This window comes from Homalodisca vitripennis, chromosome 7, assembly GCF_021130785.1.
Source record: "Homalodisca vitripennis isolate AUS2020 chromosome 7, UT_GWSS_2.1, whole genome shotgun sequence".
NCBI classification, from domain to species: domain Eukaryota; kingdom Metazoa; phylum Arthropoda; class Insecta; order Hemiptera; family Cicadellidae; genus Homalodisca; species Homalodisca vitripennis.
Window position 1 is genome coordinate 26476273 of NC_060213.1, and position 24927 is coordinate 26501199.

General features: G+C 33.7%; 2 protein-coding genes across 3 annotated transcripts in view; one reads left to right on the forward strand and one right to left on the reverse strand.

Moving 5' to 3' along the window:
* Nucleotides 1–13020, forward strand: part of LOC124365732 (tyrosine-protein phosphatase non-receptor type 9-like) — a 37464-nt gene extending 24444 nt beyond the window's left edge. Inside the window, exons 2-4 of one of the 2 annotated variants that reach the window (XM_046821718.1) lie at nt 6094–6327; nt 11349–11438; nt 12484–13003. In XM_046821718.1, coding sequence (XP_046677674.1) covers nt 6094–6327; nt 11349–11438; nt 12484–12630 — 471 coding nt within the window. In that variant the 3' untranslated portion in view covers nt 12631–13003. Of the gene's footprint in view, nt 1–6093; nt 6328–11348; nt 11439–12483 lie in introns of both variants that reach the window. The other variant, XM_046821716.1, reaches the window with a different exon arrangement.
* LOC124365730 (tyrosine-protein phosphatase non-receptor type 9-like) overlaps nt 1–24927 on the reverse strand; it is a 174308-nt gene that overhangs the window by 110213 nt on the left and 39168 nt on the right.

The window sequence follows — 24927 nt, forward strand, 5'->3', positions numbered from 1 at the left end:
ATAAACTTCTAGATTTTCGACAATTTCACGCTGACTACTTTAGAGTACAGTATTTTCTTTTTTTTAATTATAAGGTTTTCCTTATTATCCTTGAATAATAATAGTAGTAGTTAGTGCATTTTGTCAAATTTTTTCCGTAATTTGTGTACTTCATATTCAAAATGGACATTCTGGCTGTCTCAGATCAGACAATTCGGTCACCCCGAACAATTGAAACCTCGATTTAAAAAATCGCAATCATTGAGTCAGGTCATATCTATCTATTGGAGTGTTTTTGTTCCACAGGGATGACAGTAAATCTGAATAGTATAAATTGTCTCTGCAATTTTACGTTTGATATGTCAGAATAGTTTACTGGACAGCATTATTTATTTTTATTTGATTAGACTTACGTCTTTATTAAAGAACTAGCTGTTTCCCGCGGCTTCGCACGCTTTTCGTAAGTTTTGCCCGCGTATGAGCATTTCTGGTTGAAGTAAATTATATTTCCAACCCCGATGTAGATTTTACCTTGATGTCACGATCAAGAAAATATGTCAAAGATGTATTGTACATGCATAATGTATTTTATTACAAAGTGGTCTACCACTCAACCTTTAAGTTCAACCAAAAATTTAGTTTAGACAATTATACATCATAACTTAGCGCCTTCAAATAGTGTTTCACTGTTTAATATACGTATCTATCTCGTAATTGCAGGTTATAATGTGCAGGCGCTTTGAAAACTTTTCTTCATTTTATTCGTTTATATTCACGACATAAGCGAATAATTCAGATAATAACTATCCTATCTTCTAAGTTAGACTAAATTACGGATACATGTGAAATTTGATTGAAATTGGTTCAGTCGTTTTGGAGTTTATTGGCAACATACATCGTGACTCAAGATTTTTATATATATAAGATAATCCTTGCAATACTTCTTATTATGTAGTAAATTGTTTAATGCAATATAGACGAATTTAATTTACAAATAAATATGGATTCTAAACGAACTGAAAGACTTTTGATTGCTTAAGTGAAATGACCTGGAAATGTTCAGAGAGGTCTTATCTCAAAGAGATATTTCGTTGTTTTGATTGCAGTACCCGCAAACAAAATGAGTGTATTGAATACAAATGGAATACAAAATCTATATTCGAAATCTGTAAGTAATTACCGTAAGTTTAATCTACAAATTCGATAGGTTGTTGAATTCGTTGGTGATTAAGTGGAAGTAGCTCTTTATTGTGTTCACACTTGTTTCGATTACAATTTGAATACCGGTTACTACAAGTAAATGTCATGTGGTCAGAGCTCATCACTGATTTTTTGCTAGTTTTAGCGTGTGGTTAAAAATGCAGGTTGTGCAATAGAGTCTTTTTGTTTTATTGCTATAACTGTAGGCCCCCTAATACCCCGTCTAACGCGTCCAGGTACTCATTCAAAACTAGGTAGTGTGAATTGACATACAGAGTTGTACTTAATAAAATAGTTTAACTGAAAATATTATACATCTCTTCGCTGCTCCTTAGATACTCAACATTTGTTGTTTAATTTTAATAAAAATTACGTAGGTAATTGGCTGAGCGTTAGTGAAACATATCAGACGAAGGGCTAAGAAAACTTCGTTTCTGTGTATCTGTCAGCACGATATTAACTGCCTAAAGAACTGGTATATAGACTTGCAATGTTGCACGAAGTTTCGTTTATACAAAGTTAAAAAAAGATTAATGTTTAATTAAATGAACACATGCAAAAAATAAGACATAACTTGCAATATATGTTTATTACATGAACGTTTTTCGTAATTTTTAAAACTTCGTGTTTGTTTGTTAATGGCCTATTTTTCTCTTACATCATTCTCCTCAAAATTAAATTCTGTATAAATTTTGGTTAAAAAAGGTTTGCGTCTTTCTTATTATCCATTTAATGAAGTTAGTGTACTTCAAATCTAAACAAAGCATGTTTTTTCGAGACCGAATTTTAACATTTTGTCTGATATCTCCGGTATGCATGGCCTTTAAGGTCTGGGACATATTTATTCAGTTTTTCAGTTCATTTTACATGAAATCCGATAAATTTAACACCCAGCCGCTTAACAGCCGATGTAGATCAGTTTCACTTTAGTTCAGTCCTTTTCCAGAAAATCTACTGGTGGTATCTGTCGCTCAAGTAAAACCATTCGTTTTGAAATTCCTCGACTTGGTAACCATTCACCGGACAGAGACATTGACATTGACACGCGCAGTCCTGAATGGATGGCGGATAGCGTGGCGCGGCATCAGGCGAGGAGATGACGTCACTATCACTATCAGCACCTAGACTGGAGGAGTGATAAGCGGAAGTGTACCGCCCGGCCCGCCGGAAGTGCCCCCCCCCCATCCACCCGAGCGCCCGCCGCTCTGGCAGACCGCCTGCCAGCAACGCGAGCGACAAGCGCTTCATTAATAATCGAGACGGAAACAGCGGCGAGAGTGGGTTTCTATGTCGCTATTTCTACGTGTGCACGAAATTATTGCCGGAGTACGACAATAATCTGTACGCACATTGTGCGCCAAGAAACAGACGCAATTTGTCAGAAAGGTACGCGCAGTCTGCTACTGAATTCGCGTGTTTACTCGACTAAACGGCCGAAGGAGTTAAATAGGTCAGGGTCGTATGTCACGGGTAGCGTTTCCGTCATCACTTCGTAAACGCTCTACGTCTCTTACATTTTTATTTTGAGCTCGGTTCTCGGCGTTTTTAGCTTATTAAAGGAAACGAAAGTGGTTTTTCCAGATGCTGGATTTTAAACCTGATAATAAAGCGGCATCCTTTCTGTCCTAATACTACTGTTTTGTGTCATTTCAATATAGGCTACAGTCTGCCAATTGGCTATTTTTGAACTTAGTTTTAAACTCCACTGTTTTAAAACTGATGATAGTAACGATTACTATATTTATTAATACTGCTATTTAATTAATGTCTTGAAAAATCTGCTGTTATAATCTTGCACTATGAAATGTTTTCAATTATAAATTTTAAAGTAAAAACACACTTGCATCTGCACGTCTCTTTTAACAAATTTAATATATTAATTCATGTACATCTGGGAATAATAATTTAAAAGTATTATGACAAGAGTTCAGTATATATATTCTATACATTTATTCACATTCAAGGATGAAATAATACAATCTCCCTTAACTTAATTCCGATTGGAATCGTTAGTGAAGTTCATTTCTGTCTGTCCCACAATATCTTGATATAGCTAACCTACTCCTGATGGCACTTTTTGCATAAGGTTATTTCTATACAGAATGTCCCAGAACTCTCTGGACAAAGGTATATGTTGCTGCTCAGGTCAAGACAAACATATTTCACGATATGAACCTGTTGCTTAATTTCCTATCTGTCATCTGTGTGTGTGTGTGTGTGTGTTTTATTAAAACATTAATGTATCTAAAACCAATAAATTAAATTATATTGTTAATTATATTGTAATTTATGATGTTTATGATAACAAGGCCAGTTACTAAAAATATCAAATTATCTTTAGTAATTTCAAAATGTCGGCCATAAGAACTTTTCAACTTTGAATATCTTGAAAATCAGCAGGTTTTCTCAAGAACTACAATAATAACAGTTTTTTTAGAGGATATTATCACAATTATAATGGCACCAAGATTATTTAAAAGGAACAATAAATTATTTAGAGCAGATTTAATGTGACAAGACATGGCCCCAAATGAGGAGCTGCTGTTAATTAGTTTTTGTATTGTTGGCTATTCGCTGAGAACCTCAATGGGGCCATGTCTTGTCACAGTAAATGTGCTCTAAATCAGTTCTTTAATATTCGATTTAAATAATGTTGGCGTCATTAGATTTGTGATAATACTCTTTAAAAATTGTTATTCATATAATTGTTGAGAAAAACTGCTGGTTTTTAAGATTTTCAAAGTTTAAAAGTTTTAATGGTCGCAAATTTTAAAATAGTAAAGATAATTTCATGATAATTAAAAAAAAATTTGTCTAGTTATCATATAAACATTTGAACCAAATGTGGTATAATTAAACTTATTAGTTATTTTAAGATAATTTTTTACCTAAAAAGACACATACAGACAGACATATGGGAAACTAAGCATCAAAGACCCATGTCCATATGGTGAAATATGTTTATCTTGACCTGGAGCAATAATATGGTACAGTTTTGTCCAGATAGTTACAGGACACCCTACATAAGCAACATTAAGTTTGATGGCGTTACTTGTCATTATGTGGGGTTCGGCTGAGCGTTAGTAAACATTTTTACATTTGTATTACGGGTAACCATGATGGCAACGAGGTAGAATAAATAGATTTGTAAACAAACTTAGAACAAATATGGGGCTATTTTAAAATGTGGTTTAGTGACACATGTAGCTTAATGAAATAAGTAATAGGCTTGAAATTATGCATGCAACCTCAGCCAACTTGACACACAGCGTGGGCGTGGTGTACTCCCACCTTGTTTAATACTGTCAATAAAGTCTAAAACTGTAGAGGCTAAACCAGTGACTACTCAAAGTTTGTTTATAGATATTACTCCATTTCAAACATTTTTCCAAAATGGTGAGTCAGGGGAATATTTCGGCATTTTAAAATAGATATTAAAGTTATGTACTGTGTAAAGTAATATCAGTTGAGTATCCCCTATTTTATGTAGGAGAAAAAAAAACAGATTATTAAAAATGTTGTATCGTTGTTTGACTGCTCCCTTCTTTAACTCCCCCCTCCAAATTTTGGAAAAGGAATAAAGTTTAAAAAAATAATTGAAATCGAACTTCAAGTAATGTAATAAACTACAACTACAACTTTAACTGTTGAGGAGTGAGTGCTTTACTTTATTTACACCCAGCATATCTCAATAGCAGCATTGGAAGGGGTAAGCTTTGTAATGTCAGTGCCCACTTCGTTATAAAGCTCAAGCCACATTGTGTGAGCAAGATGAATCCTTCGCTGTGTTTGTCTGTCAGTTTTTGAATACTTTCTCTGAGAATATGAACCAACTGGTTTTACAAATTAATTGTAACTTTCAACTGCTGTAATATTAATACAACAAATACCTGATAAAACCTCACTTATGCTAACAGCACTGTTTACATTGAAACAATCTGGTAAAATGGCAATCAATGTCCGTCCACCTTTTGGTGTATCAGATAAAAATAAATAAGAAGTGTCATATTAACTATAGTCCTGTCCTATAGTCTCTTTTTGTTTATTAAGGGAAAAATTATGTATTTAAATTGAATCAGGGTGTAAATTTTAAACTTACAAAATGTTTATGTTATAGAAGATTTGTTTTGACAAAAATCTTGTGAAAATTATCATATCAGGTTAGAAAATGATAGCCATACACATCTTCAAACTGTAATGACAAAAAATTGGAATACTCGATTGAAAGTGTATAATAGTGAAATTTGGGTTAGTCTTAGATCAGCATTTTGATACAAATTTATTTCACTTGCTAAATAATAACTAAGTATTAATGGATTTACTGAGTGCCATACCTCACTTAAAATATACTTATGAAATTATTAATCTTGTTTAACCCCTGTTTAATAATCAGGTGATTGTTACATTTAAAAATTGAGATTACTAGCTCATTGACCTTTTTATTTTTTATATATTCTTCATAAGGCAAATCACATTTAGTTACGTACTTGTTTTTTATGTCAATAAGTAATGTTTTAGCAACCCCTAGTTTTTAAAATTTTAGACCTCAAACCTTTACTACATCTTTTTAATTGTTTTGGTTTCTTGTAATATTTATTTATAGCTTATATGATACAGTACTTACAAAATCTTAGTTCTTAATTTTCTTGTTAATCACTTTGCCTCATATTTTTAAATCCCCCTCCCCCCCCCTCTCTCTCTCTCTCTCTCTCTCTCTCTCCCTCTCCCTCCCTCTCCCTCTCTCCCCCTCCCTCCCCCCTCTCTCCCCCCCTCTCTCTCTCTCTCTCTCTCTCTCTCGTAAAATCAACCAAAACAAAGGTTGATCTGTGTAGATTTCTAGTGAGCATACATTGAAGGTCCACTTCTATTAAATTTTTGTCATTTGATATCTGATTGTTATTTTTTGTGTTGCAGGCCACCAAGAACTTCATAGAGGTTGTGAACCGTATGCGTCGGCGGCGAAGTGGTGGGCTGGTATCGTGGGGTACAGCGGTGAAGTTCCTGGCAGCGCGTAAGTTTGACGTGGCACGAGCCGTGGCACTGTACGAGCAGCACGAGGCGACTCGTCAGCGCGAGGGCCTCGTACACTTTGACCCCACGCAGGAACCATTGAAAAGCGAACTGGACACCGGCAAGTTCACGATTCTGGTGAGAATCCACTCAATATTTACAGGGCAAACTGCTGCAAGATGTTAGATGTTAGAGTTACAGGATTAGGAGGCCCGGCATTTCGTGTGTACCTTGTTGAATAATGCACAGCTATCGGATAGAAAATTCCTTCTCAGAACGTACGAGGGTCGTCCATAAAGTAACCGCCGTTTGGGCGTGGCGCGATAAGTAGTGGGGGTAGCGCCGCCATTCTCACATCGGTGTGCGCAGCCGTTCAGTACGCTTCTAGCTGTGCAAGGGAGAGCATCGTGCGATCGCGCGTTCATTTGTTACAACGCAAAAACATGAGCGCCGTGATAGAAAATCCCGCCAAGTGTGAAGTTCGTGGTGTAATAAGTTCTGTGATCGAAAAGTTACACAGCAGCTAAAATTCATCGTGAATTGAGTGCGGTGTATGGCCCAAACACTATGAGTCCGTCAATGGGTTCGTTTTTTAAAAAATGGAAGAACGAACGTTCACAATGAAGACCGGAGTGGTAGGCCATCTCTCGTCAGTGATGACTTGGTGAACAAAGTGGATGAGAAAATTCGCAAGAACCGTCGCTTCACAATCTCGGAACTTTCGGATCATTTTCCTGAAACCTTTTACTGTAAAACCTTAAAATGGCTACGACGAGCGATTCAAAACAAGCGTCATGGTCTTCTGACATCTGGTGTTGTGTTTGTCCATGACAACCCCCTGTCTTCATACAGCTCAAAGAACAACAGAACTTTTGGAAAAGTTCAAATGGGACGTTTTTGACCCACCCCCCCTACAGCCCGGACCTGGCTCCCAGTGATTTCTATCTTTTCCCGTACATGAAGCGGTGGCTTGCATCTCAGAGGTCTGCGAGTGATGAAGAGCTTCAAAACGCTGTGAAAGGTTGGCTACGTTCTCAGGCGGCAGATTTTTTTTAAAGACGGAATTTCAAAAACTGTTAAAAGATATGATAAGTGCTTGAATTTGTATGGTGAATATGTAGAAAAAGTAGAGAAAAGCTGTAGTTTTAACATTTACATAATACACTTTTTGTATCTCAACTGGTTTATTTTTTATTTCAAAACGGAGGTTACTTTGTGGACGACCCTCGTAAATATGGTCTTAAAATTTGCCTTGAAAAAGTTTTGTTCAGCCTTCAACTTGCAAATTTACCAGACTGCTTGGACGGCGTACTTGAGAACAGGCTACATAAGGCCGTCCTTGAGAAAAACAGGAAAACAGGAGTTCCGCTTCAGCAATTTCAATGATTGCCCATGACCTTTGTTCGTGGATTCACGGAAAACCGAAAATGATTATCTAAAGGGATTGTAGGAATGTGGCGTGTAAAGATTGTGTCACCAATGCACACAGCCGGTGATTATGACAACCTTGTTCACATTTCTGTGTGTAGACTCAACTTGCAGTCGTGTGCCATTGCACAATTTAGGAGAAATGTGATGTCGTTGTATATTCATGATTAGTGAAGGTGATTCCAGGCACTAACACACGTGTTAGAGGTGCAACCGTGTGCTCTTGGTGTGTCATTGTCTCGACGTCGTCAGGTGTCTGTCCAACCATCCCCATGTGGGAATTGGATGAACAGGAATGAGTCAGAATTATAGAATTATGGGTACCAGCACCTTTCTTCTCCTGTCCAGTAACATTTTCCCCATTTTCTTGTTGAGATTGCTCTGAAAGTATGAAATATTATTTATATCATTTTCAAATACATACAAAGTTGAAAACCTGTTTGTGCAATTCTTTATAAACTACAATTTCAAAATTAATTTTGGAATCACAGAAGTTTCTCTTGTCATACTCATACACACATAAAATACACTGCACAAATATACCACATGTGGATGAGCATACATGTAGAGTGACATTATACTAATGTACACACGTATGTATGGAATTATAACTTTTCCCTCACATCATGAGAAGAAACGAGTCAGCATTGTCAGTTTCCAATAACAACTTTTTAGTGAGCTTTACAAATCCGTATCACATATTACACTTATTATCTGTAAGGGTCATACATTATGAAATCTAGCTCTAAATGACTGTTATTCTTAGATTTAGATTTTGCGTATTTTACTGCAACTTTATAGATGTGTCAATTTTTGGTACATTAATCTTAGTTCTTTTTCATGTAACACGTTGTTAGTAATCAGCTTACCCTCATAAAATTGGTTCTAAAAATATGAAAACAACAATTGCAACAAATGTAATGTTAAATTTAAAAAAAAACATAGTTTACATTAATATTTTATTTTATGTTATAAACTTTGTAACAATTTGGTCAAAATCATGGTAACAGTAATTGTGTGTCCCACAATAAAACCATTTATATAAATTCAAAAATATATCTAAGTGTTTTGTATAAAAACATGCAAATGGTATATAGATTTTAAAATAAATTTAATAAATTAATTACATGTAGTGTAATTATTGTAATTTTAATGGGGAAGTAATGTAAAAAGTGTCCTTCCAGCTCAGTTGGAAGAAGTACAATATGTAGATTTATTGACAGAAAAGAAACATTAATAATTTACTTTTTATGATGTTAACATATAATCAATATCCCAAAACCCATTTGATATACAAAAAATTGTCAGTTTCAAAAAGCTTAGGATGTGTTATAAACATTCCTATAAATGACTGATAATTCTTTAGAAGCGTTAACAGTCGCTCTATTGGAACGAAGTAGTGTATTGAGCTGGCTAATGAACTAGGTCAAAATATTTGTAAGATCGATTTTTATGTAAGCTTGAATTTGTTTGGGCTGTTAAAATTTGCACAAGCCGAGTTATTCAAAGATATGTATTCTATATATTGTATAAACTTGAAAATGAGAAGTGCTTTTGGGCTCTGGAGATCACATTGGATTAGATTATATAGAAACTTTCCATAAGTACTGTCATGAGTACAATTGCAATAGCCTGTTTTGAAAACAAAACAACATAATTCAATTTATAATATTGTGAGATGTATTTATAATAAAAAACATGTTTAAATTGTCTGAATAATTGTCGGTGCAAGTTTAAAAAGACATTGTAAAATATTCTATTAGCACGTTTTTAACTAGCTCTAAACATCTGAAATTAAAATCGTTTGAGGTAAATACAAAATAATATTTTTCAAACTGATAGTATAAGCTGCACTCTTGCCAAAAATGTAAAACATCTTGGAATATTGCATATGAGTTTTAAAATAGCATCTTGCATTTTATTTAATAACTATTTTCGTGATATCAAGAAATTTTCAGTGTGGTGGTTATCTTATCATCTGACAGCCTTGGTAGTAACCAACCTTGATAGCAGAGCACTGACTGAGACATGGGACATGTCCTGACCACGGATGAGGTCCCAGGAACTGATTGGCTGACAATTTTTTCCGTCTAACATTAATTTCCTGTGACAAGTCCTTGAGTTGAGCATGACGGTGAACTGACTGAACACGGCCACAGCAGTACCTTCGCTTAACCAAGCATTACTTTTGATCTCGAACAGTGTGCAGAGCTCGCAATAAATAATATTATTTAAATTTTAGAATGACTGCTGCAACTTAGATTTATGTTTATCTTGTCTGTTTACTGTATATGTTAAATTATTATACTTTAAAGTATACTTTGATAAAAAAATACTCCGTAACAAACCATTTTTATTTTCTAAGCATGCAAAAAAGTTCTTTAAAATTAAGTGTTTTCTTAAAAAATATTAAATTACAGAAGATATTGGTCGCTTTAGGCAACAGGCATATGCTAACAATGAAGCTTTATTAACGAAGTGTATTTGAATATAGAAATCATTGCACTGTATTAAAGACAATAACTTTAAAGTCTAAATTCATTAAAACATTTTTTTAATAAGGTGATTTACTGCACAATAGCAGGTGTACAGAGTATAGAATGTAGAAAATATATATCTCAGTATTGTAGGGGGATGTATCTCATTATGCGTCCTGGGGGGTACATCTCTAATCTTGGTAGACCTAGTAGTTACCAATCAACAAACAAAAATAAATTACTCAAACCTTGAAGTGAAAGTGAGATTTCAGTGACTAATCAACGTCACCTATATTCATTATTCATGCAAGTGACTAATGCTAGTCTGAGATTACACAATTCGATTGTTCTTTGTATGTTCATTCGTACCACTCGCACCTTTATTTGTATTCATTGGTTTAACTTCATGAGAATTATAGTAGTTGATAAATTATTAGGTGTTTTGCTCAAAACGAAAACATGTCATCTTGTAGAGTTCTGTTATTCTGTTACTTCTATCAAAGCCATGTACAGTAAGGATTACCACAAGGCTCAATCTTAGGCCCAGTATCATAATTTTTCATGAACTCTTTGGGATCGGCATTAAATTCATATGATTTGCCTCTTATGTCACTTGGCCACGGCGGTGACCATGGCTGTTCTCTCAGATTGTTGATTTATGAACACGTCTTGTTCCTCAACTTGGCAAGCCACATGTTGCGGTCCTCACCGTTTTGCGGTCCAGCTTGTCAGATCACTATGTGTGGCCCACTATATTGCGCAGTTATAAAATTAAATCCTTATCCAGTTGTGGCTGGAAAGTGCTGCAATCTCTGGATCAAATAACTAACTAAATTAATATTTTCCTAATTGCAGCACTGTGTAGTACCGTGATGACGACACACGTTATTAAATGTATTTTAAAATATTATTATGGGTTCAAATAATAAAGTTTATGTATTTAAATTAAACAAAAGAACATGTAATATAATATGTATAAATATGTATTAACAACGTTGAAGCTGCATGTAGAGCCAATGAGCAGGATTAATTTTTAACTGAATTGTAATTTAGCCTTTGTATAATTCTTAACGCCTTTTCTAATATTGTTATATAATTATAAATTGTTAATTATTGTTTATTCAGACATGTACAGAGCCATTGATGATCCCACTTGGACATTGTAATGTTCATGATTAGACAGATCTTACAAATACCTGATAGTGTAAAGTCTCAACGTGATCAGTAGACTCACAACGTTGTTATTCTGTGCAGCCGACCAGAGACGAATCAGGAGCAGCAATTGCAGTGTTCACAGCCAGGATACATTCTCCCCAGCTATCCTCGCACCAGACCACACTTCAGGTAACTTGTTCTTAACGTACTTCAAAGAGTGTTTTTGGTGAGACTAACTCGGGCTGAAGGTATATTCTGGAATGTAATTAGAAAAGGTACCTATAATTTTTTGGGGCTACTATCAATACAAATAAGGATGTTATTATGGTGGTGAATGTTGCTTTTGTCATCAGAGGTATTATGTTCAATTTCATCCATTTCAATGGACCTTCTGGATTATCCTAATAATTCAAAATAATTCCACCAAGCCGAATAAGTGCACTTCTCACAAAGGGGGATTTTATTCCAAAGTTTTAGATGGAAAACAATACTTTTTACAAAGTGAGAGCTTATTTTAAAATTTGCACTGACCTTATAATTGATTAAATCAGTCTCATATTCTGTTTATGCTGTTAGTTTTACAAATTATACTTTCTGACTCAAATGTGATTTGTATCCATCCAAACTTGCTGTGCTTCCTCCCATTACTAAATATCTTGTTAGCTTTTAAGTGAAATGAGCAACCTAGCCTAAATTAAATATTTTTGGAAAGATTATACAGATACATAAAATACTGTATATCTGTTCTGTATTTTATGTGTCTTGCACGGAAAAAAATTGTAACCTGCATGTTTGTTTTCAAAACATGTAATTTTTTTAGTAAATTGTTCCTTTATTCTGATTAATTCAATCAGTACAGAAATCAAAATCTATTATTTGTGGAGAACTCATCTAACCAATCGTATAGTGCCAACATAATGATCTTTTTTGCAAACAAAATTTTTCAAGTTCCCTTCTTGTTCCTGTACTGATATCTACTAGTAGATCGGCTGATGATCTGTAGTATTTTTCTCACCAGAAACTTCCCACAATTTTTCCCCTACCGATGCCAAATTTAATATCTCTATGTTTTGCCCCAAATATTCTCCTACTGATATTGTATTGAAATATGTTTCCACCAATGTGTTCCTTCTCAAATTTCCCTATGGACGTTTTCCACTAATATGTCTCACCTATGTTTCCCTGCCAATGATAATGTTAAGAATAAATGTGAGGGTGTGTGGTCGTGTTGCAGGGCGTGGTGTACCAGCTAGATGTTGCGCTGGAGAGCGTTGACACGCAGCACAGCGGACTAGTCTTCATCTACGACATGTCCAACTCTAAGTACTCCAACTTTGACTACGAGCTCAGTCAGAAGATACTCACCTTGCTCAAGGTATAGTTGAGTCACCAACTGATTTATTGCACTGTTTTGACAAATGATCTCATATAGTTTTGTTGTTGAAATTTTGTTATTTCTGTAATGCAGTGTGAAACTGGCCATTGTTGTGAAGCATAATGGTGCGCCTGGGGCAATCCCAACCAGTGTTAACATGTATAGGGCTTCTACAACACATAATGGTGTGCCCCAATACCCAAAAAGTGTGCACAATGGCAGTGAATAAATTACCTTAGTTTTGATGTATTTAAACTTTTTTTTTAAATCGCCCTTAAACTCAAAATGTTCTAATTGGCAACATCTCTTTATGGTACCTTTTGATGAAGGGTATAAAAAGTAATAATTCAGCTCAAACCGCATCTTACATTGGTTTTCGAAACGTTCAGGATCAACTTTAACAATTGTTTTTAAAATCCGTAAATTTTATTCATAAACATTTTGCTAAATGTAATATAAATATACGAGTAGATCAATTACATTCATCGTTAGAATCACTATTAAAAGAAAATTAGAGGACAGTTGTAATAACAACGCTAAATGATCCCTCCTACTCCTAACAATGTAAAGAAATGTAAAAATTATTCTAAAATTAAATTAATCAGAGAGAGTTTTTTACAATGACTGGATGATGATTAAAAACAAGTTTAGGATAAGACAATTTAATAAGGCTAAATTAATTAACCATTAATATTTTAGTAACAATTTCTTACTGGAAATTCTTTGGAGCTCTGCTTGAAACCCCCTCCAGTGCCAGTAGTACCGCCAGTGGATAATCTCTGCTCACACATTCCTCAACACTGCAGGTATAATCTTCCTGCTCTTTGCAGTAAACACGAAGCAGCAGATCATCCCAATTCAGGGGTCGAGTCATAAATACTTTGCTCTTTAGATGGCCCCACAGAATAAAATCGCATTGAGTGAGTTATATCAGGCAATAGCACTGACTGTTCACAGGCACCAATCCATTTTCCTGAGAGTCAAAGAGAGCTTTATATGTTGACAGCAATATGTGGGGGGTGCACAGTTAGGCGGAAAGATGGAGTTGAAGTTTTCTTCACAACCAATCATCTCAAAAATTCTCAGAACGATAGCATCTTCTAACAGTGCTCGATAATCTGGACCCGTTAAATGGAGAGTTTGAAGATTGGAAATTGCCCGCATAAACATTCATCCTTTAGGGATGTTCTACAATATTCATGCGGGTTTTCTAAACACCAGTACCGGCAGTTGTGTCTATTTAGAGCACTGTTAAAGAAGAAAGTGCATTTGTCTCTAAATCATGCCTTATTGACGTAATCAGGGTCCTGTTCATTCTTTTCAAGTACAAGAGTTATTAATGAAAGTTTTGATATACTGACAGACAGTGCATACTGCAATAATCTTATCATTCTTATCTGATTGAATGCTTATCAGTGTCTGACAGCAATTTAGGTTCATCAGTGTCTTATGTGTCTGTTTGGAAAGATAAATTTTCAAGTCATGGATTTATTGATGATAGAGCATTTTCGGACTATGATTTTTAAGTAGGTTTGTCTCATTAAGAGTGCGCCGAATGTTTTAAAGTTGCTTTTGATTCTGAAGCACTATTTTGTACTATTTTCTTTGGTGGTACTCAGAGTTTTGAAGGGGACGTAATTCGCTTCAAGATGACGAATGTTCAGGAAGACTGCATTCTGCTGTCACTCAAGAAAACATTGATCAGGTGCGCTCTATGATTCAAGAAGACAGACACTGCACTTATTTAATGATAAAGCATCCCTAAGGAATAACAGCAGTGCAAATAATATTGTATGACTTTCTAAATGACAGAAAAACCTATTCTTAATGGGCACTTTATGATTTGACATATGAGCAAAAAGTTAAGCATGTGAGAATCAGCCAGCAGACCTTCCAACTGTTTATTAGTGGTGGTCATTGCATTATTTCCAACATTGTCTCTGGCCATTTTATGACTGTCCAACTTGAGGAGAGTGTTACATATGAATGTTTGAAAACAAGTCATCCCCCACAATGTTGAAGAAACAACGATTGACAGAGAAAGTGAACATTGTTTTCTTCAGAATTACGAGACTGGTGTAGGCTATTAATATTAACTAGAGGGATAAAGGTGTGTCACAGCAAGTTAGTACGCTGAACAATGCTTGCCAGAAGTTCTTCAGGACTTAAAACGTTACTTTTGCATCACGATAATGCCTTTCGCTCACACTGCTGCAAAAACTTTGGGGATATTGGACATAAATGCATAAAAAATAGAGCATCTCACTTTTTTACCTGATCTCACTATGTGCAACTTTTATTCTTCAATCTGCAGAAACATTTGCGTAATAGTTGCTTTTCTTCTGGAGCCAAAATTGATGATAAGAATCATAAATATTTTGAATCCAAATCAAAAATTGGGTGGCTTCAACGAATGGAATATTCAACTTCCAAAGTGCATTGATGCTGAGGAGATTACTTTCAGGGTGGCCACCCGCCCAGGAGTCTGAGAATAAGCTGAGTTTTTATTCATGCACAAGTTGTATTCTATAATACTGTAATAATAAGGATACACACTTTTTTACAATATTCTGCTTAAGTTCATAGGAGACAATGGACAATAGACAATCATCTTTATTTGTACATTCTTCAAGAATTACAATAGCATCAACATTTTACAAAATACATAGTGAGTATGGTTTAAATTTAGTTATTTAGTTTGAGTCAATCTTTCAAATGTGGTTTTTAAGTTTCAAAGTTCCACTGGATCCTCCAGTTTAAGAATTCGTCAATTGTATAAAAGGGGTAGTTCAGTAACCATCTTCTCAGCTCCCTCTTGATGGCATTGCTCTCTTCTTGTGACTTGATGAATTCGGGTAGGATGTTGAAGAGCTTGGCACCCATGTATGATGGCTTCTCCGAATACAATGCGGTTCTATGTGCTGGTAAAGTGAAATTTGCAGCCCGGTAGGTGTTGTATGTGTGCAGGTCTCTTCCTCTTGTCAAGTTGTTATTGTTTGCATACATTATTACTTGTAGTATGTACAGAGATACTACAGTTAATATATTAAGTTCAATGAAAGCTTCTCGACAAGTATCTCTGGGCTGTAAACCTGCAAGAATTCGGATGCACTTTTTTTGTAGAATAAGAGGTCTTTGTGGAGATACGTGTTTTTGCGCAAGTTTTCTTATATATTGCTGTAGTAATTCTGTTACATTGAGTAAAACTTCCAGCCGTGTGTCTTCTTGTTGAGGGTTTCCGGATCTTGGAGAGTCTTTGATGGTAATGGTGATTTTGTTACATCGAGTAAAACTTCCAGCCATATGTCTTCTTCTTTTTGAGGGCAGCCGTGTGTCTTCTTGTGTCTTCGTGTAGAGTCTGATGGTAAAAGTGGCAGCTTCCACCAATTGCCACTTAGGATGAACGTTGAATAGTCACACTGTTTCATGGTAATTACTCCCTGTTTCACCAAAAAATGAAACCATCTCAACTGTATGTTAATTTGGGAGGGAATCAACAGTGATGAAGAATCAACATTAATACAGAAAAAGTGACTAGAGTTCTAAAAGAAACTCTCTTTTTCATATTCATAGGTTTAGTTCATACGTTTAAACAAAAAATGGAATAATAAATAAAATTCTATTCAAGCAATAAGCTAATCTCCCAATTTCATCAATTAATAAAAAGGGGTAAGTGAACAAAAAAATTGAACACAATTTTTCTCTGAATGATTACTTTTTAGTTGAATGTTTTCAGACTCTAGAACAAGCTTAGTGAAGCATACAATTAAAGATAATGAATTAGATTAGATGTTGCTTATTCTCTGGTGACCTAGCCAAAACTTTTATCCCATCCATTTTAATCAAACCAAGAGTGTTTAATACCACATGCTCGAGCCAGGTATCTCAATTCTCTGCACTCTTTATGTTCTTAAGATCTTGTTTCATCCTAATTCTTAGTTTTACTGGTTTTATGAAGCTAACTAACTAACAGAATATTTGGAATATTTTAGAATATTATTAGAGGAAAGAGGAAGGAATAAAATTAGAGTGTTAAGGCTTACAAATCAAGTTTAAGATCTGATTTCACATCTTAAAACATTTTTATCATGTGTTGAAACAGTTTTTCTGCACAAGTTTTACACAGAAAAATATTAATCTTTGGAGTTATCATTACAACTATCCAATATTTTTGTATTCAAAAAAATGTAATGCTTTGCATCCATAAATTAATTTTACAAAATATTTAGATGGAGTTTATAAATAAAAAAATATTAAATTTATACTTGATCCTGAATATTTCAAAAATAAATTAACGTAAAGAGTTTTTATCAAAATTTGTATATTTTTATGCTTTTTTTGAAAAAGTATAACAAAAAGGGGGGGTGGGACCCAATTTAAAAAGTTTTGTTGGGGGAACATTTTTGAAAATTTGAAATACATCAAAAAGTAAATTGTATTTGTCCAGTGGCATTTCCTGAATTTCCATTCTCTAACTTAAATTGTTAAAACATTAACAAGGGAGCGGGCTTTATGTATATGTATTCATTCTGTATGCGTTTATGCAATATAACATGATAACTCCATTAGTTTCAACTTGATCCAAACTAAGCGTGGTACAGAGATAAAAGTTACAGATGCTTTGGATCAGTTTGTAACCTAGCCTCTGCTAATACAAAATTTTTAAATTGGACGTTCGCAATTATTCTAAAAGTTTCACTATTCCACAATTAAGCGCAAAAATGTTGAACGATTGTATTAGGAATAATTCAAATTAGTTTATTTAACTCAGAAGTTAGAGAATTTAAGATGAAAATATGAGTTACTTGTTATGAAGCTTGGAGAGGTACACCATGGAAGAATTGAGATGTGATATAATCAGTTGTATAAATTAAACAAGTTATACAAAAAACTGCTTAATGTTGAAGATGGAGCTTTGTATTGGCTATTCTTAATTTAATCACTACATAGAAAACATAACAACCAATACTAGTAACTTTTTATTTTGTGAGGCCTTGCTATCACAAAAAAGGTATTAGTATAGTTGGTATAGTGATTAAATAAAACTGCTTCATTATTAAAAAATACAATTTAACCCTTTGAGTGCCGCTGCAGTGGCATATTAGACGCGGTAAAACCTTGTAAATTACCGGCATTGATTGGTTTAATGTAATGGCCTGGCATGATCTGTACATGCGTTTTAATCCGACGATATTTAATATAGCTGCATTACCATATAGCTGCATTCAATATGTTTTGATTAATACTAGATTTTTTCTTCCTCATAGGTTTTTGGAATGATAATTAAATACGATGTTGGTTATGGTCTGTCAGCCGATGAATTTGTCAGATGCATATTACCTGTTTGACTAGTAACACTGTTTACTTTCGTTTCGTAATTGTGTTTTAATGTAATAATAAATCATAAAGCAGTATACAATTTACATTTATTAGTGTTATAATATCAATACTTCCTGAATATTTGGATATTTGCGTTGCAACAAGCCTTAGTTTTTTTAATGTTTCCAGTATTGCTGCCAAATCCATAAAAGTTTGACAATAAATATAACATTCTAGATATTAACTACCAACGAAAAAAAAAAACATGTTTTATAACTAAAAATTAAAGAAAAGAAAATATGGTGAGTATGAATAAGCATGTAACAAATCAATACCTTTCTATATGCCTGAAAAATGTTTTTCTCTGAAATACAATTCTATTTGGTGAAAAACAAGACCAATTTCAAGCAAATATAATGATCTATAAAGAAGTTACAAATTATTAAGTAAAACACTGCAAAAATGTGATTTTAGCTGAACAATTTTAGGTATTATACATCTTAAAATTACCGGGACATTTGTAGAAAAATATTCGTTGTTGTAAACAGACATAGGGTTAAACACAATGGAACCTTTGTCATAATGTTGATTATTCAATTCACCCCGTAGAATTGAGTTGTTTGTTGCTTTCCCGTTACAGTGATAGTCCAGTGCACAATGACAGAGGATTGCCCAATCAGTCTCTCAATAACCCCTGGATGGGTTCCCAGTAGCGGTCATTACTGTGAGATTGTGTTTCCCAGAACACTGTGTAATGAGTCCCTACTGGGAACTTTATATCTGAGCATTGCTGTCTGATAATATCATGATCGTTTGATGTTTCTGCTTCTGGTATTTCTAAAAAAACATTTCAGATAATTTCCTTGAATTCTCAGTTTCATCATGTTCAAATACTGTAGTTTTCCTTGTAAAAACACCACTATGATTTGTAAATTTTTGTTCAAATAAAATAATTCGACATTTTACTCTTAATTATGGTGATAAATAGTTTTACAAATTTGAATTCTTTTAAATGTGTGGTACTTGTTATATAATACTTTTTTGGATCTCTGTTAAATACTGGTAGGAGTAAAACCTTTAGGGTAAAAAATAATTTAAAATCTAGAGTATATAAAATAGTTTGTCTAGTCTAGTTTTCATCTAATGTCAGATACTGTTAAACGCGTCATTAGTTAGTAGAAAAGTTTTCAGGGTGCAGCAGTTTCAACTCTAAGGAATTGTTTAACATATTTTAATGTAACATAACATAGATTACACAATTTTCACTCAAGTGTTCATGTTCCTAGGCCTTAGTAATATGTGTTGGGGTCAAATTGTAATTAAAATAATTTTACGTATTATTGCTTTTTTTAATAAATAATATTTTGTTGTGAAAATTGAGCATACATTTTTTCACAAATTAAATATTATTAGCTAGCAACATAAAAAAAATTAATCTTAAAATTGTCTTAAAAAAAGTAAAACATAGTAGAAAATTTTATAAAAGGTTCTTAAAGAGTTGGAACCTTCGTATTATGTACAAAGATACTGAAAAATCATTATAGGCTATTTCTATGATATATAAATAAGTATTTTATAAAAATTGAGTAATTAGCTAGAAGAGAATATTTTGCTGAGTAAGGAAGAATGGAATATTTATGCACCCTCCCACCCATACAAAAGAATTTTCATTTAGGGACAAGGCTAGACTTATAACTCTTGAGTATTTATAGGACCTGTTAAAGGAGTTGTACCTTTTCTTCTTAACTGAAGGTTGTGGATAAAATCTCAGTACAAAAACTAATACAGAGTTACCCTTTGTTAAGCTAAGTGAGTTTTCAAAAATTTTGGATTGTTTCTTTTCTAATGTGACCATGAGACCAGATTTGATTTCAGGCAAGTTTTCAGTAGCTGTAGGTACTAGTGATTTAGGTACTTTAGGTAATTAGGTGATTTTCATCTTAAAATTGGATTATAAAAGAAATTAGGCCCTCTCCACCATAAATCACATTTCACAAGGTCCTGATATAGAATACCTGTCTGTACTGGCAACATCACAACAGTTATCCCTAGAATGAACATGTCGCCTCTGATCAGGAGTAATTTCTTCTGGAATATCCACTACTCTGTTTATGAGAAATGTTTTTAAGTCATGAGGAGCCATCCTAAGCCAGGAATGTACAATACGTGAATCAGAGAATAGTAAGATACCATGAGACGATACTGTATCTATTAGTTCCTTAATGAACATAAAAAGTGGTGAGAGAAGTTGAGCACCATAAAGCAACTCTACTTTTAGTATTTAAGAGTTGAGTTCTTACACCATCATTATGTTCAGTGCGTGGATTCAAATTGGTTGCAGAGCCCTTTTCAGGTGCATCGGAAAACCCAATAATTTGGATCAAGTTTGCAGCGGAGATTGGGATGTGTCTTTAGATTTTAAAATTTGAGATTCGGGAGAGCTAAGATGAAATGACCCTATGTTGCACACACATCAGATGGAAAAGGATCCCAACTTTGCATATGTTTCACATAAAAAGTTTTTGTCTTTATCTACCCTATGAAGGAAGAAAATGAATAGTTATTCTTATTATAAATCGTTAACCTTACATAATTTAGGGTTACTTAATAATAAGCTTACGAAGATGAATGGTATCCACAATTTTGCATTCTAGTTGTAACACTCCCAACTACGCACTTCCCCAATTAGGTTGATGCAGCAGAGCCTCTTTGCATGCAACCAATGATCTTTAATGAATCCAGAGAAGATTGGATTCCTTTCATCACCCGGGATCCTCCGGTACACTCCCGAGCCAGATCTATGTCACCTAAACTAACATACTGTTGTTGATGGAGAGTAAGGAGAGGTGTCTCAAATGACTATTGAAAGTAAGGATATTTCAATGATTTTATAATGCTGACGGAAATTGGTAGTTCCATGAGAACAGTCTTCAAAATTTATTGTTCATAGTTAAAGACATTCTATGACTATGGCAAGTACATGGTCAGAAATATATGTTTCTCAATAGAGTTCTTGGTTAAGATGAGATTGTGAATGTGTGTCTGTAGTCAGTGAGATTGGAATGATTAAATAAAGGAAAGATTTTAATAGGAATTAAGGTTAATAAATGGTTATATATCAGGTATTATAGATTGTGCGGTAAAATAGAAACAATCTTTAGTACTCTCAGGCAGTGGCGTAGCTACCTTGGGTGGCACCCATTGTGCAAGTTGGTGGTGTCACCCCATCGAAAGTAAAAAGCAATAAATTTTATTTGATAAAGGTCATGGGTCATTTATTATTTATAATATCGCCAACAAAAACACAACACACTTCACGAAACAAATGAGAAATGTTGCAACTAAAACATCAAAGATCACGAGTATGGGACGGAGAATCCCCCACGACAGCGTCAGGCTCTTTTGCGGGAATCCCCGAATTATACAAAGAGCTGAGCTAGTGCTAGTGGAGGAATCCCCGAAAAAGAAATTTTTGTGCTAGTGATTTATTTTGTTTGTTTTTACATTGTTCTTAAAGTTGAGAGACCGGGTGGGTGTCACCTCAAAAAGGTGACACTCGGTGCGGCCCAACCCCGCCGCCCCCCTTTGCTATGCCACTGTTCTCAGGTCATTTGCAGGAAAGTTCACTCTTGAATTTTTTGAAGTTTTTACAGGGTTTCCAGATGGTTGCAGGATAATCTGTTAAGAAATTTATTATAACTCTGAATCAACACATGTGAATTTGTTAGAAACCACTAATATGCTCATATGAATTTAAACCCTTTAGGTTTCATGATTTGAAGTTTTTAAATGTTTGAAAGTATTATTTTAACATGTTAACCAATAAAGATAAACATCACATCAGTGTTATACAAATTAACCTTCAAAAATAAGAATATCTTCAATTTAATATTTTAGGATGACATTCATATACAAAATTACTGTTTTTATGGTTGTGCCAGACAGGATATTTTATTTGGTAACACTTACCAGGCATTTAATGTCTTTATGCAGCGAGAGTAAATGCTAATAGACTGTTTAACCCTTTGGCTGTTTTGCAACAATATATCTTTATTTGCTTTTTTCCAAAAATTTTTTTTGCAGTTTTTCACTATAGAATAATTATTTTTCTGTAACATTATTTTTTCGTTAAAATAGCGTATCTATACACGAAAGGTTAGAGAATTAAATTCTCTTCACAATGACAATAACGATTTACACTTTCCTATATGTTTCCATACAGGATTGTAAAAATTTGCAGTAATTTGGATGGCTTTGCGCGGGCCATCCTTTTTTATAAGTTTGACATATTTTACCCAAATGACTCCAAATTTTAAGCTCTTGTTCATGATTATATATATTTTTTAAGTATTCAATTATCAGTGTAATAAATAAAGAAGATATGTTTTATAACTACAAACTAAAAAAAGCAAATATATTATAACTATGAATAACCATGTTTTTACATCAATTTTTAATAAGCATTTGAAAAGTAGTATATACTTTTTTATATGCTTGATTTTTTTCCTCTTTAGTACAATTCTATTTGCTGAGGAACAAAACCATTTTCTACCAGATATTATGATGTATAAAAGTTACAAAAAAAAATCAATCTGAGCTGAACAGTTTTGGGTATTACACATGTTTAAAAACTGGACATTTTTTGAAAACTTTTTTTATTGTGAACAACCAGAGCGTTAATATAATGGGCCTTATTAAAAATCTAAAATTCTCTTGCTAACTTCATAGTGGTAGCAAAATATGTAAACATTTTTTTCTGACGAATGTAATATTTTATTTATTGAATTACTGATAAAAAAACTTTCAGTAGAGAAAATTGTTTTGAGCCCTTAAAAATACATACTTTTATTAAAACTAAACAGTTAAAATCAATTTTTATATCGTGTTAGAACTGGACCATAATTTAACAGGAATAACACAAGTTTTAATTGAAACAAAATAATGTTATTCAAAAGGTTGATCAATTCACCCCATAGAATTGAGTTGTTTGTTGCTTTCCCGTTACAATGATAGTCCAGTGCACAATGACAGAGGATTGCCCAATCAGTCTCTCAATAACCCCTGGATGGGTTCCCAGTAGCGGTCATTACTGTGAGATTGTGTTTCCCAGAACACTGTGTAATGAGTCCCTACTGGGAACTTTATATCTGGGCATTGCTGTCTGATAATATCGTAATAGTTTGATATTTCTGCTTCTGATATTTCTCATAAAACATTTCGGCTCATTTCCCTGAAACGTAATTCCCAATTTAGATAAATATTTTGCAGTTATCATCATGTTGAAATACTGGGAGTAGTTGTTTTCCTTGTAGAGATAACATTTGTACATTTTCTTTCAAATGAGATGAGAAGCGTTAAATCAATGTTGGGACCAGTTTTACACATTAAACACAACCATTAAAACCTCTGACTTTGTTTCTTGATTTTATTTATGCAGTTAATTATGTTCAATTCTTCCTCTATATGTGACAACATCGTTGCTATGTCTAAATAATATTGTGTTCCCACAATTTCTAATTAAAATTATATATCATATTATTGCATTTTCGGTATTATTGAAAATAATTCTATTTGTACCAAAATTGAGCATATATTTTTTCAGGAATTACATATTATTGGCTAGCAACAGTTTTTTTTAAAGAACCCAAAAACCTTTCTGGAAGAAAGTAAAACATAGTAGAAAATTCTATAAAAGTTTCTTTAAGAGTGGCATTATTGTTTTATAAACGTTCATATTATGTACAAAAATACTGACAAATCATTATACACTATTTGTATGATAATAAAGAAGTAGCAGTATTTTATATAAATAATTTAACTAACTTCATTCTAATATATATGTGAGAGAAATAAACAAAGATGATAAAAAGTACTGAAGTATCTAAATTTCTGTATGGTATACGAGGACTATTTTACAAGTAACCGCATTTGTGTACAGTACTGTTATTATTGGGGTTAGTGCCCTCTCTCTCCTACATTGACGCACGCACGTAGCCGACCAGTTAGCATCATTCATACATAAAAATCCATATAATGAAAAGGTTGTACAAGTGCTCGATTACTTTTTATAGTTTTTGCAAAATATGTGCTGCAGTCGAGTTTCCCGCCAAATGCAAAGTGTATGCTGTAATTACATTTTTTAGAGCAAAACAATATTCAACGGTAGTTATTCATTGGGTACTTTGTGCTGTTTATGGGCCAAACATTGTGGGTAGAAGGAGTGTAGGTGGATGGATTTGTTTGTTTAAAAGTTAATGAACAAACAAACATCCACGATGAAGAAAGGAGTGGCATGTCATCAGTGGTGAGTGATGAATTTGTTGTCAAAGTCAACAAAACAGTTAGAGAAGATCAACGTTTCATATGCTCTGGGCATTTGAATAAATTTCCACCAAATTCCAGACTACTGGCTTGACTTTCAGCGTTTTGATGACGATAAATCTTCGCAATTACGTATAGAAGTAAAGAAAATATGTACTTTTCAAATATATAATAAAATATGTTAATCTGATTGAGTGATTTTTTTAAAATAACCAAACGGCTGTTACTTGTGAAATAACACTCATAGTCATTTAAAAATGCTTAAACATTCAAATATGTCATTTAGTTGATGAAGAATTAAAAATTGATCTAATTTAACTTAGTATAATTAAAGGGAAACATTTTTGAATTACCTTTATGCAGTGAATTACAGTGTAATTATTCTATTTCAAAACAAGCAATCGTATTGACTATCTTCTCATTAATGTAGTGTTCTATTATTGCAATTTTCCTAGTAAGTAACTATTAAAATAAATAGTTTGAAAAATATTTATAATGTTAACCTCTTAATATTTATGAAAAATATCAGTGAAAGTGCATTCAAATTGAAAATAGCCTTAGGTGAGGGTAAAACAAGCTGATAAATCGTTGCATCCTCACACATCCCCAAAGACTAACTCTTCTAGTACCAGAAATCTAAGGCAGCTTGAGAAGAACATCAGA